Raw genomic sequence first — 12,944 nt, forward strand, 5'->3', positions numbered from 1 at the left:
TTTTGGGCCAATGGAATTTTGAGACCGTGAAAGTGGAAGAGCAGAAGTTGTGTGAGGTGGTGGAAGAATATAATGGCTAAGTTTAAAACCCTAGCTCATTTAAGGCTTGGGCTCGCTCCGTGTGGCTTCAAACTCGGCATAACTTGAGTTGAACCAAGCTTAAATAAAAAGATAAAGTTCGAAATTAGTTTTGAGCTGAGCCTATATAAATCAAGCAGGTCTGCTCAAACTTGGATCATTTAGACCCCTACTACTAATCTACTATTCAGTGTGATGTTACGGAAATTATTTATGCATGCATGATTAAACGCCGCAAAATTCATGGCATTAGTTGTTAGATTAGACATGATGTCCTTGCCACTAGAAACTTGGCATTAGGGAGCTAGCTTACATTATTCAAGTCATTAAGATGGCTACCTTACATTTTTGGAGCTAGCTAGCCAGCCATCACCGGGGCTTTTTTATAGAAGAATTTGCGTTTGGCATCATTTTGTCCTTGTGCTTGAGGTGGACCAATATTCTTTTTATTTTTTCTGCGCATGGAATTGGAATCAATCGACCTGCATTAACTGCAAGAATCAAGATATAAGGTTTGGTGATGCTTCTCCTTCAATCATGGAGCTAATCGGCCGGTCATGGTCCATGGATATGGGTCAAAATGCAAGACAAAATCTAGACACTATGGACAACCTTCTCCAGATATGGGTCTATGCATGAATGATAAGTGGATTCATCACCCAATAATTAAGCCTTTAAATACTACTGGTATCATTAATTAACTAATTAATAGCACATGTAGTGAATAATTAGAAGAGGATAGCTATGCATATTTGCTAGCTTCTCAGCTATTCCAGAGCGCGCTTTATCATGTTTCTTATGCTTGAGATTAAGCAGAAGGATCGTATTCCGGCCGTGCAATAGTTGTAATAATTAATAATACCACCATCATCATCTTTGCGTTTTCTACCTACTGTGCTTCGTATATGTATAAGGAGTTACCAAAATATAGATTGTTTGTATATTGTCACTGCTGCATATTAATTAACCTATATATGGATGCAAACGATGTAATAAAAGTAACGAGAAGCTAGCTATTATATATACATACAGTAATGGTATAATTATCATGTTGTTCCCCATGCGCAATTAGGTGATGATATACATGACAGGAGAAAGAGAAAAGATGATTGATATATGGCAACAAACGCAACAGGCTATAACGAATGCAACCAAGATGGAGAATTTGTGGTTGCTTTCTTTTATGTATATTTGCGTGATATATACTATACGTGGCTTTTAGTTCGAAAAGTAATCATCACTGCTAGGGGGGGAATACAGATACAGCTGATACAGTCAGTATGAGAGACAAAAGTACGTGGTAGAAGAGTGGTCACATTCACACCTTCTATATATATATATATATATATATATATATATATAGCTAGCCGTTAATTATATATATAGTTTGCTGCTACGTTACTGTCTCGGCGGTTGATATATGTAACTGAAGCTTAATTTGAATTAGATCAAGGTAGATGGCCGTTAACTGCATGCTAATGTAATGTAATTTTATGTTATGTTTATATATGTACGTCCTTGTCTCGGTAGGGCCATGTCCACCGTACGTTTACGATTTGCTACTTAAAATTAAGATTTGGTAATGGTGGGGAGTACTACTCGATAAAACCCCCATTTTGTTGCATCCAGATATCCAATGGAGAGCTCCTCTTTGGGTTGGTTGGGTTCCAATCGAGGATCCCAATCATTAATTTATATTTCAATTATTTGAAGACGTTTCTAAATGCAACCTTAGCGCTTATTCATCATATACAATTACATACCAATATGCTCTCAGTTAATTTTGTTTCCCTTCTTGTTTGCTTTATTTGAAAAGAAGTTCCTAGACCAGATTTATCCAAAGGTGGGCAACAAACACGATTACATTGAGCTAATATAGTGAGGTGGTCTTGTTCCACCTACTCTTAGTTGCACCTACAGACCAGACTTAAGGGGTAAAAAGGGTCATCCACCTTAAATATTCTTAAATTATAGAAAACATAGTTCCTATGATAATAGACTTGCACAGACTTGCACATAGGCTTCAGTTGCAACTTTCCCCAGCACCGGCCCTAGTTCTGGTAGGGCTCAATTGCCACCTTTCCCCATTAGGAAAGGGCCTTCTACGTCGCTGGCAATGTCTCGCCCTCCTCTCCCCTAACTCTGTCTCCTCTAATGTTGTTCTAACTGGTCTGTTGGGATATGGTTGGTTGGTTTGATTGGTCTTTTGTGATGAGTCTAGTGTGGATATGAAGAGTTATAAGACGTGGACCATTTCAAGAAATAAGGGGGGGTATATGCTTCAACTTGCTGAAAAAGTGATCATTCCGTACTTTCCATAGGCTCCACATTACACGGAATAGATAAACAAAAGAGCTAAGGGAGAGTGGGACGAGCCAAAAGGAACCGGTGCTCGATTATTTCATGTTCCGAGAAATACATGGGAGCTAGGGCATAGAGGCCAATTGAATTGGGCGATGTAAGACGGCGGACTTCACCGGAATGAAGTGTGCGTTTAAGTCACCGAGGCCAATTGGGCTTTACGATGAAACCCAGCCCAATAAGCTGGGCCTTCATACTATTATTAACTCATTGTTGCTTTCTGTTAGGTTTTTAATTATTGGCAATTGTGTATAAAATATTCTAAGTGTATTTTTACATGTATATGAGCTTTATACAAGTCTAGAAAATCTCTGATTTGAAGAATTGCAAGATTATTGGAGCAAAGTTGATAAGTTCACACCGCATTCACAAACGCGTTCGAACGCGGTGCGTTCACAAACGCGTTCGAACGTAGGTACATGCGTTCACACAGATCGAGAGCTGCGTTCATAAACGCGTTCGAACGCGGGTACATGCATTCACGCAGACTGAGAGCAGCGTTCACAAACGCGTTCAAACACAACCTGAAAATTTCAAACTATCGTGTTCGAATGCACTTGGGCCCATTCAAATGCACCTAAGATCAAGTCAGGCCGTTCGAACACACCCGGGTCGCGTTCGAACACACCAATGAAGTTTGATATTCTTGAACTTTCGTGAGTTCGAATAAGACTTGGATTTGGCTCTATCTTGAAGATTATATATAAGGATTGTGATGCCCTAACTCTAAGGTGGTTGAAGAAGCATTATTGAAGGGGACTTCTTGAGGCTACATCGGTTTTTTAACTAACAAGGTTCTACTCAAATACAAAACTTAATCTTTCGTCTTAAGGGCTATCTAGACGAAAGTACAATCTCGAGGCCTACTGAGGTTGGACATCAATCACGAGAAGCAATGAATTGTGGGTTCTAGCGAGTAAGACTGAGAGGAACAAAGTCGTTTGGATCGACGGGTTGTTTTGTGAGTCAATCTTGTAATTGCTACTATTCTAGTGATTGGTTTTGATTCGAGTTTGGATCCGTGGTTTTTTCCCGTTTGGGTTTTTCCACGTTAAAATCTTAGCGTTCATCTCTGCTTTCGTTCTTAATATTTCTTCGAACTTTTACTTAAGCGAACGAGTGATATTATTGCCTAGTATTTAGATACATACTTGTGTCTACGGGTTTTTCACTTTTCCGGCACACGTTAAACTCAAAAGAGGACACAGCCTGACCATGATCCCTCTTCCTCTTCCTCTTCCTTTTCCGCACTCAGTATTTTAGGGCATCGAATAGGGAGATGTAGGCACGCATCTGCAAGGGGTAAGATGCAAAATTTCTTCAAGGAATAAGGAGGGGTATATGCTTCGACTTTGCTGAAAAAGTGATCATTCCATACTTTCCATAGGCTCCACATTACACGGAATAGATAAACAAAAGCGCTAAGGGAGAGTGAAGTCTGTCGTCTTACATCGCCCAATTCAATTGACCTCTCGCCGGCGGCTCGGCTCTGACGGGCTCGAGCCCAAAGTAAGAAAAAGAGAAAGAGAGAGAGATAGTGAGAGAGAGAGAGAGAAGATGAGAGGAGGAGAGAGAGGAGGAGAAAGAGCTCACCGGCGCTCGTGGAGGTGGCGGCGGCGGCGATAGGCCGGCCTCGGTGAGAGAGAGAGAGAGAGAGAGAGAGAGAGAGAGAGAGAGAGAGAGAGAGAGAGAGAGAGAGAGATAGAAAGAGAGGATCGAGAGAGAGAGAGGCGGTTGGGGGGGGTTTTGGCGGCAACTATGGCCACGCTAGGGCCCGCCGCGGCCAATTGGCTGCAGCCGAATGGCTGCGGCCACGCTAGGGGGTGTGTGGCACCCCCACGCCATGCCCAACTGCAAGGGCACGAGGCCGACCACAGTGCCCATGCAGAACTAATTTTTTTTTAGGTTGGGTGATTATAGGACTTCACTGGAATGAAGTGTGCATTTAAGTCACCGAGGCCAATTGGGCTTTATGATGAAACCCAGCCCAGTGAGCTAGGCCTTCATACTATTATTAACTTATTGTTGCTTTCCCGACGCACGTTAAGCCCAGAAGAGGACACAACCCGGCCATGATCCCTCTTCCTCTTCCGCACTCAGTATTTTAGGGCATCGAATAGGGAGATGCAGGCACGCATCTGCAAAAGGATAAGATGCAAAAAAAATTTCAAGGAATAAGAGGGGGGGTATGTGCTTCGACTTGCTGAAAAAGTGATCATTCCATACTTTCCATATGCTCCACATTACACGGAATAGATAAACAAAAGTGCTAAGGGAGAGTGGGACGAGCCAAAAGGAACCAGTGCTCGATTATTTCATGTTCCGGGACATACATGGGAGCTGGGGCATAGAGGCCAATTGAATTGGGCGATGTAAGACGGCGGACTTCACCGGAATGAAGTGTGTGTTTAAGTCACCGAGGCCAATTGGGCTTTACGATGAAACCCAGCCCAATGAGTTGGGCCTTCATAGTATTATTAACTCATTGTTGCTTTCCCGGCGTACGTTAAGCCTAGAAGAGGACACAGCCCGACCATGATCCCTCTTCCTCTTCCACACTCGGTATTTTAGGGCATCGAATAGGGAGATGCAGGCACGCATCTGCAAGGGGTAAGATGCAAATTTTTTCTATTTTTCGAATCTGGATTGAACGAAGCGGTCGTGTACTGTTGGGTGCCATCGTAATTTTAATGTTGGCTCTGATTCTTATGTGGATGATTGTTTCTTCATGTTAGAGTTCTTAGAATAGTCGAAACGCGAGATCAAATTGATTTTGTCAATTAGATTGAGCCCCGTTGTTTATTTTTCCGGCATGAATTATTGTCACTTCTTTTAACATACCTATAGTTGGGGAAGGAGCAATTTTTCATATTTTCGTATCTTCATAATGGCAGAAGCTTCTTATTTATGTGTCAACTCCTAAATTTTAAATCTTAATGGAAAATCTATATCAACTCCTCAAGTTGAATCAATAGACGGGTTAATTTTTCAGCTTTTGGAAAATTGGCTCAGAAGTTGGTCTTTTAAAGAGATTAGAAAGAAACTTTCTGGGAATTTGGCTCCGAAACATGGGAAGCGTTGGAGGTCTGAAGGGGTCATCTAATGTCACCATTTTAGAATGTGGATTTTTTCTCTTTATTTCTTTTTATATTCGATTAACCCCAGGGTATAAATGAAAGGACTGGTAGAATGAGTGGGAAAGTATATGCTAGGGATTTTTCTTTCTTTATCCTAGACAAATAACATTTCGGAAGCTTCACTAGAAATAGTATCCAGGAATCCATAGATTTTACCAAGATTTGAAGATGGAAAGTCCATGAGTCAGTAGTTGGTTCCCCATTTCCCATCCAAAAAGTTTTTATCATAGGCATAGGATATAATACAATATTTCTCTTCTTAATCAGATCTCCCTCAATCTTAATATGATCCTCAAACCTATAAGGGCTATTCTTTGATGGTTCCTGATCTATTCCATGGCCAGCTTCCATAAGTTGGTTGACTCGCAAGAAATGAAACCTTCTCTCCTAACATTTTTCTTCCAAATATATTTTATCCCTTTTGTTTTGGTTCTGTATGCTCACTGCTTTGTATCTTATCAACATCTTATTTCTTGAATAGCTCTCTCTTCAATCCTTAACTCCTCCCAACTTTCAAGAGCTTGCATGGCAGGTGGATGCCCTCTTCTAGATAAATCCATTTCACTCTTCAATGTCAGAGCTTTTTTAGGTGGGATTTTAAGAATCAGCATTGTGATTGTTACAATTATACTATTAGATGCCTTTAAGTTTGCTTGTTGACGCTTGCTCTTCTGCGAGGGTAGACTGGTAGAGTTTTTTTTTTTTTTTTTAAAACTTGCGAGTCAATAATTCATGGTTTAGGGGCAGTTTTTGAATTCATATGTGTGAATAAAGCACATAGGGTACAGATTCTGAACAAAGACTTGGTTGAAGAGGACGTTCCTTTACCACCATAAATGTAGCATTTCAGACTCGTTAATGTTTTCTAGATGCTTTAGTCAAACATAGGAATCGCTTAGCCTTTTCTTGTCTATCTCTATCCTATTTTTCAAAAGATAAAGAGGGAAGATATTTCTTGGAGATCAGCTAACAAGAATGTTAAACTTTTGTGTGCATGGTTATAACCAAGAGAGTTGACATGAAAGGGATCGGAATATTCTTTTAGATTTATTCATTGTTTCAAGCTCAACAAGACTTGTTAGATAATTTGCTCTTGTTGAGCAAGAATGCATTTAAATTTTTGTAACCAAAATGCATATTCATCTGGAGTAGTAAGCTCATAGAAATAGCAAACAGTAGATTGTATTGTTGTACCTTTGATTCAAGCAGGATGGACTAAAGATTTAAGTTCCTCTTCTTTCTAAAGCATAGAGACCCCAAAATGGGTTCGTATCTGTATCCAATACATTTTAATAATTATTTTATATTTTTGGATGGATGGAAACAACTGGATACATCGGGGATACGTTTTTAAGAAACATGTTAAGCTTATTAACTTACTCCCCTGTTCGTTATCCCCCTTCTTTCAAACATTTCGTGCCCTAGCTCTCCCCCCCCCCACCCCACCCACCCCCTCTCTCGACGAACCAGCCGACGACCACACCATTCTCTCGGCGCTCGACAGCGACAAACTTTCTCTCTCTCTCACATCGGTATTTTCTTCTTCTCTCTCTTTTTTTTTCTCAATTTCTTCTTAGTTTTTCCTCAATTTCTTCTCTGAATTTTCTTCATCTGATTTCTTCCATTTTCCCCTTCTCAAATTTTGTTTTCAGTTTCGTTCCTTTGTTTTTCTCCCTTGTTCTCCGAATTTTTTTTCTTTGAAATTCTGCATATTTTCTTCTCTGTCTTATTTACAGTTTAATTAATTCTAATATGGTTACTTAAGTATTACATGATTAAGTGTGGTTATTATTTTGATATTATTACAGAAGTATTATAGTTTAATTATTCCTCTCTTACTCATAGTTTTTTCAGATAGACTCGTTTTACAAAATTTTGTTTTTAAATATGATGCGTTAGATTCCTAGCTTAGTTACTTATATTTAATTTGAATGATGTGGTTTCATCTTCTTAAATGTTAAATTATTGTGAAATGTGGAACGATTAGTAGAATTCTCTATTTTATTTCAAAGAAGAAAAACCAATTATATGTTAAATTAGAATGTTAAAATGCTTATCTTAATACTAACAGTTAGATTAGTATAGTGTTAGAATTTGCTATTAAATGCTTATGTAGATAATAGATACATTAAAATATTTAATGCAATGTTATGTGTAGATGGTCATTAGAATATTTTTTTTTTTTTGCACATACACATGTATAGGTTTTAATTAGAATATAATTTTTTATTGCCGTATTCTAGACGTATCATATGTTGTTTTTTAAGAATTTGCCGTCTTCCCGTGTTCGTATCGTATCTGTATCTCGTATTCATATCCGTGTTTCATAGCTCTACCTTAGAGAAACCTACTCTGCTTGTAAAAAGTAGTCAGCAAGTTAATGGTTAGCGCTAAGGACTCGAGTACATATTCCTCTTCTATCCAATTTGAGGATCGAATACTTTATTGCTATAAAGATTATGTTTCCTGTTAACTTTGTATTTGTTTAGTACTCTATGTAGTTTGTAAATAAACATTAACTTGGTCAATCTTAAACTATTACAACAAACTTTTCTCTTGTGATGCAAAAATTTGAATCCAAACTGCAGGGAACTTTTAGTCCAGTTTTCCTATATTAGAACAATTTTTTTTTTATCTTCTGTGTTAGAAGTGCTTATTTGAAATTTTTGCCCCTTCAGATCTGTTCCAACTTAGTTCTCTATCATAATGCAAGACCCACGAGCTTTATCAGTAGAGCATGTTTCCAATCCGAAGCCACGGAAGAAGAAGCAACAAAAACAAACGGTTTCTTTAGTCCGGATGAAAGGTGAAACTAAAGGTGTGATGTCTGGTAAGACACAAAAGGCACCTAAGAGGAGTCTGAAAAATGATTTGGCCCCAACATTCCCACAAACAGATAGGGCAACCCCAGATTCTTTGCCAGATTCAGGTTCCAATGATGAGTATCGAGCATTAAGGCGGAAGTACTTACTGCTGGAAGAAGAAAGCTTCTCGCTGGATAAAGATCTGGGTGAGGCAGAAGCAGAAGTCAAGACTCTAGAAGACGAGAAATTTGCACTCTTGGATCAGCTTGTTGTCTTAGAAGGTCTTATTGATCCTTCAGAACTACATTAAAAAAGAGGGTTGTGATATGTGAAAGAAGCTGGCCTGTTCTTATATTTATTACCATAGTAAACCTTGTTTCCTTTAGGACAGTAAACAATAAACATCTTGTCCGAGAACGATGTATTAAACTATTAATCTTTATCTATGAAAAGGTCATTGTGAATCTGTGATCATTTTCATTTACTTTTATTGTGTTGTCTACTACTGTTTTCGAGCTATGATCAGTAATAAGTTTCATTTCGGTTGGATATATTTGAGTGAGCTTGATCAGCAATTAGATGCATCTCACTTTTGGTAAAGCCATTTCAAGCAAAAAGGGTATATGGCAGAGATATTTTAGCAGAATCTGTGTCGTTTGGATGCAAAAGAACCTCCTCCAGGTGGGTTAATTCCGGCAGGAAGAAGACAAGTGACAGAACGGCAATGGCAGCAGGGTTGTGGGAATGCTGCTTGTTATCAACAGAGCAAGGTTGCAATTAGAAGACCCCACTTACAGTTAATGCAGGGAGCAAATGGGATCATGGATTGAGAGGTGCTGCACTCACTAGGTTATACCCAACGTTACATCAAACCCAGGCAGAGTAACAAGACTGCGGTGGACTACGACAACTTACTCTTTATTTCATGTAGGCCATTGTGTTTGCAGACAATATGTTATACTTATACCCCACTCCTAAATGCCTTCATGTTCTCTTGTAGATGTGGATGATGACAGAAGGTGAGGCGGACGCACCTATATATGGCTCCAATTCACCAATGACGGTCATCCAGGAGCCACGACAGCAGATGGGACGATTACCCGTTAATCCCACTCAGGTTTGCAAATTAACTACTACTTATCATGAAGCCAGACGAACAGTTGGATGAATTAATAGGAGGTTAGAGGAGAGCATGAAATGCAAAGAGACTGATGACAGTGAGTACTTGCTTCAATCCATGGAACGAAGCACACTGCATGTGGTCTTGTTTATTATTTTGATTTAAGAGGGAGCATGGAGGGAGTTGATGGACAACCCTAGCTAGCTGACTCTATGTACATACTCACTTAGATTCCATCTTGCCTGTTATATTTATATAGGTCCTCAGTGGTAGATGAAATTATTAAAATTAGCAGCATAGACTGTTATATTTATATAGGTCCTCAGTAGTAGTAGTAGATGAAACTATTAAAATTAGCAGCATAGACTAAAATGATGAATTGATGGCGTACATATCAATTTCCTGATCAGCTGACAATGGAATGGAGTTGCCAATTTGTATGTAGACCTTCTGCTGTTTGATGACAAAAAGGTTGGTCTGTTTTTTTTTTCCCTTTTAATTCTTGGTGGCAATCTTAACTTATTACCTACTATTTTCATAGTTATATCACTGTCTCTAAAATCAAACATAGACTGTAACATATGATGACCCCACCAGATTCCCATTGCTGACTCATAATTAAATTTCTCTCACTATATAATGGTACCTTAGCAGGCACATAGTTGAATTGAAGCTCCTCCTTGCACACGCACACACAGCCATGGGTCGTCAGGTGAGCTATAGCAAGATCGGACGGCGATGGCGAAGGATGAGAGGTTTCCGGCTGACCTCCCTGCGGTTCTCGCTTCTCCGTTTACGCGTCAGGTTCTTTGGTTTCCTTGGCCTATTTGTTCGATGCATGGATGAGCTCAAGTGCAGTAATACTTCAGGGAGAAGCCTAAGATATCCCTGTGAGAGAATAACGAGCAGTCGAAGGGTTCTGATCTCGAAAGCTAAGCCCGAAAACCATGATCATCTTCCTCAGTCATCGGTCGAGAAGGCAAACGCATTCTATGCAGAAGCCATAGCTGATTGCTTGGAGTTCATCAAACGTTCATCTCTTCCTGTTCATTCTGTCAGTGACCGAGACGCCAAGCTACCTACTAGTTACCATAGGCAGAAACAGAGAGATGCTTGTAGTATGATTGATTGATTCGTTCTAGCTGTTTTTTTTTTCTTCTAATTCTTCTTTTGAGATGCCTGGCCAGTTCTTTGTTTTGAGCAACACAGTAGTAATACTAATAAAGCAATTTCTTGTTATTTTCTCGTAATTGTTCAAAGAATCAATCAATCGGAGGGAAGCAAGGACTTGGCTTCTTTTCTTTTCTTTTTTCTTTAAATCTTAAAAGCCGGAGCCAATGCGAGATTGATGAGGTAATATGTATTGGAGCATTGATAAATGGGAAGTCTGATGAAATGATGATGGTCAGGTCAGAAGTCAGAGACGATCAAATACTTGGAAAACGTAACCAATTAAGCCTTGCTTTCAAAGTAGTGGACCAAAATATCCACACGGGAGAGACCAAAAAGGTAGGAAGACTGGGAAGTATCATAAAATTCATTGAATTGCTTTGTTTTTCATCTCCTCAAAGTCTGAGAACCAAAACCATCATCATTAATAAGATTCTTTTTTTATTAAATTATTTGTTTTGGGGGTTTTATGTTAATCCTATTAGGTATGGTCATAAATGTGATAAGGGACAGCAATAATGTGATAATGTTTGGAAGCATGCACAATATGCCATGTTCTTTTATGGAAGCATTCCAAAGTTACTGCAGGTGCAGTGTTGAGGTGGGGGTGGGGGACTAACATCATTGCTTGTCCACCCTCTCTCTTCTTACCAATTTATAAGAGAGCTTGTATTATCTAAATATAAAATAGTTGGTAGACAAGAGATGGTTTCCTTTGTCCTCACTTCTTAGTGTAAACAAGAGAGAGAGAGAGAGAGAGGTTTGGGGGTTTATTCTCGAAGTCTTCTTGTTAGTTTTAAAGTCTCCAAGCTTGACTGGAAATGGTGATTAGAACAGTTCGGAAGCGATATTTGTTTAAAGGATGTTCAAGCAAGAAGGGTTTCTATTGAAAACTTGTATACTCATATTAGTAGAGTTAGTAGAGATGTGAGATTCTTCTATTTGTGTCTCAATATTAGTGATAGTAGATTTGTTCTTCTTTGTGCTGATGGAAGTAGCCAGTGCTGGGTGAATCAGGTTATAATTATAATCGTAGCTCTTTCTTTTGTGTTTTCTTTTTATTATATATTTTTAAACTTATTTATAGCTCTTTGTTTTGTATGTCTTGAGCATGGTATTGCTAGAGCCAAGTTACGTCTTTCCTAAATGATAGGTAGCATTAGCAATAGAAGATATAAAAGCCATAAAATTTGCACATGCAGAGAGTGAGAGATATATATAAGAAAAAAGAAGAACTGAATAATGTAAACAAAAAAAAGGTAGCTAGTTTATTCAACAAAAGACTTCCATCTGATCAACAAAAATAGACCACCATCGACCAATTATTTTCTCTCCTCCTCCTCCTCCTCCTCCTCCTTTTTAAACCCGATCAAAATTTAATTAGACATACTCTCCCACAATCCCAGCACCCAAATTAGTATAGAAGGAAACACCTCCTCCGCCACCAACCTCACCCGTTACGCCCGACGACTGCGACGCCGATGGCTTCCGAGGCTGCGCCTCGTCTCCTTCCCCCTCCAGAGGCAGCCTCTCGCACACTGCGTTTGCGAACGTCCCGGCCATCACCACCACGGGGCCCACCGCCACCAGCGGCCCCACCACACAGCCCCCGACCACTTGCCCCTGCCCTCCGCCCATGAAAACCGTCAGCCCCGCCACGTCCGGCAGCGCCGGCGGAGGCAGCACCGTCCCCGTTATTGACAGGATCTCGAACCGCCCTCTCAGCGCCGCCACGCCGCCGCCTGGCTGCCTGAGCGACACGTCGGCCACCGCCCCGCCGCCCCCCAGGACGCAGACGCCGCGCCCACGCCGCCGCGCGAACTCCGAGACGCAGGACACCACGTCGGCTCCGCTGCTGACCTCCAGCAAGTGCGAGCAGAGCGCGTTAGGGGCGTCGCGCGTCACAATGACGGGCGGCTTCGGCTTGTTCTTGGAGCCCAGCGGGCGGCCACGTGGCCGACGAGTGGGCCCGGCTGATATCGCAGGTTGCTGCTGCTCCTGCTCCGATGGGCAAATATGGTGACGTAGGTAACGAGACGAGGCAGTTCCAGCCATGGGCGGCGCATCCGGTCTCTCTCTCTCGCTTTCTCCCGTCGCTTGCTGCTAGCCAGCTTAACTATCTATTCTTATGATCGATGATCCATCTCTATAATAGGACTTGTAGCGGTGGAAAGAGATGTTGTAAAAGTTAACAAAGTGCAAAGAGGACAAGCTAGCTATGTAGGCGGCCAACAAGTCTATAAAAACAGAATTATATTGGAGGATATGTTAGTT

General features: G+C 40.5%; 1 protein-coding gene and 1 long non-coding RNA gene across 2 annotated transcripts; one reads left to right on the forward strand and one right to left on the reverse strand.

Moving 5' to 3' along the window:
* The first annotated feature begins 6,933 nt into the window (after positions 1–6,933).
* On the forward strand, positions 6,934–10,747 carry LOC140794502 (uncharacterized). Its single transcript, XR_012110135.1, has 3 exons — positions 6,934–7,108; positions 8,255–9,307; positions 9,381–10,747. It is a non-coding gene; the product is annotated as an uncharacterized lncRNA (long non-coding RNA).
* Positions 10,748–11,859: 1,112 nt separating this feature from the next.
* LOC140794033 (AT-hook motif nuclear-localized protein 27-like) lies at positions 11,860–12,829 on the reverse strand. The gene has a single exon (XM_073145842.1). It carries the CDS (start codon positions 12,723–12,725, stop codon positions 12,051–12,053), a length of 675 nt encoding a protein of 224 aa, XP_073001943.1. The 5' UTR covers positions 12,726–12,829; the 3' UTR covers positions 11,860–12,050.
* Between the last annotated feature and the right edge of the window lie 115 nt (positions 12,830–12,944).

The sequence above is a fragment of the Typha latifolia genome, chromosome 8 (assembly GCF_019914945.1).
Source record: "Typha latifolia isolate L0001 chromosome 8, TyphaL0001v2, whole genome shotgun sequence".
NCBI lineage: Eukaryota > Viridiplantae > Streptophyta > Magnoliopsida > Poales > Typhaceae > Typha > Typha latifolia.

Excerpts from the sequence above, each read along its gene's own strand:
- LOC140794033 (XM_073145842.1), bottom strand. The coding sequence starts at position 12,725 with ATGGCTGGAACTGCCTCGTCTCGTTACCTACGTCACCATATTTGCCCA.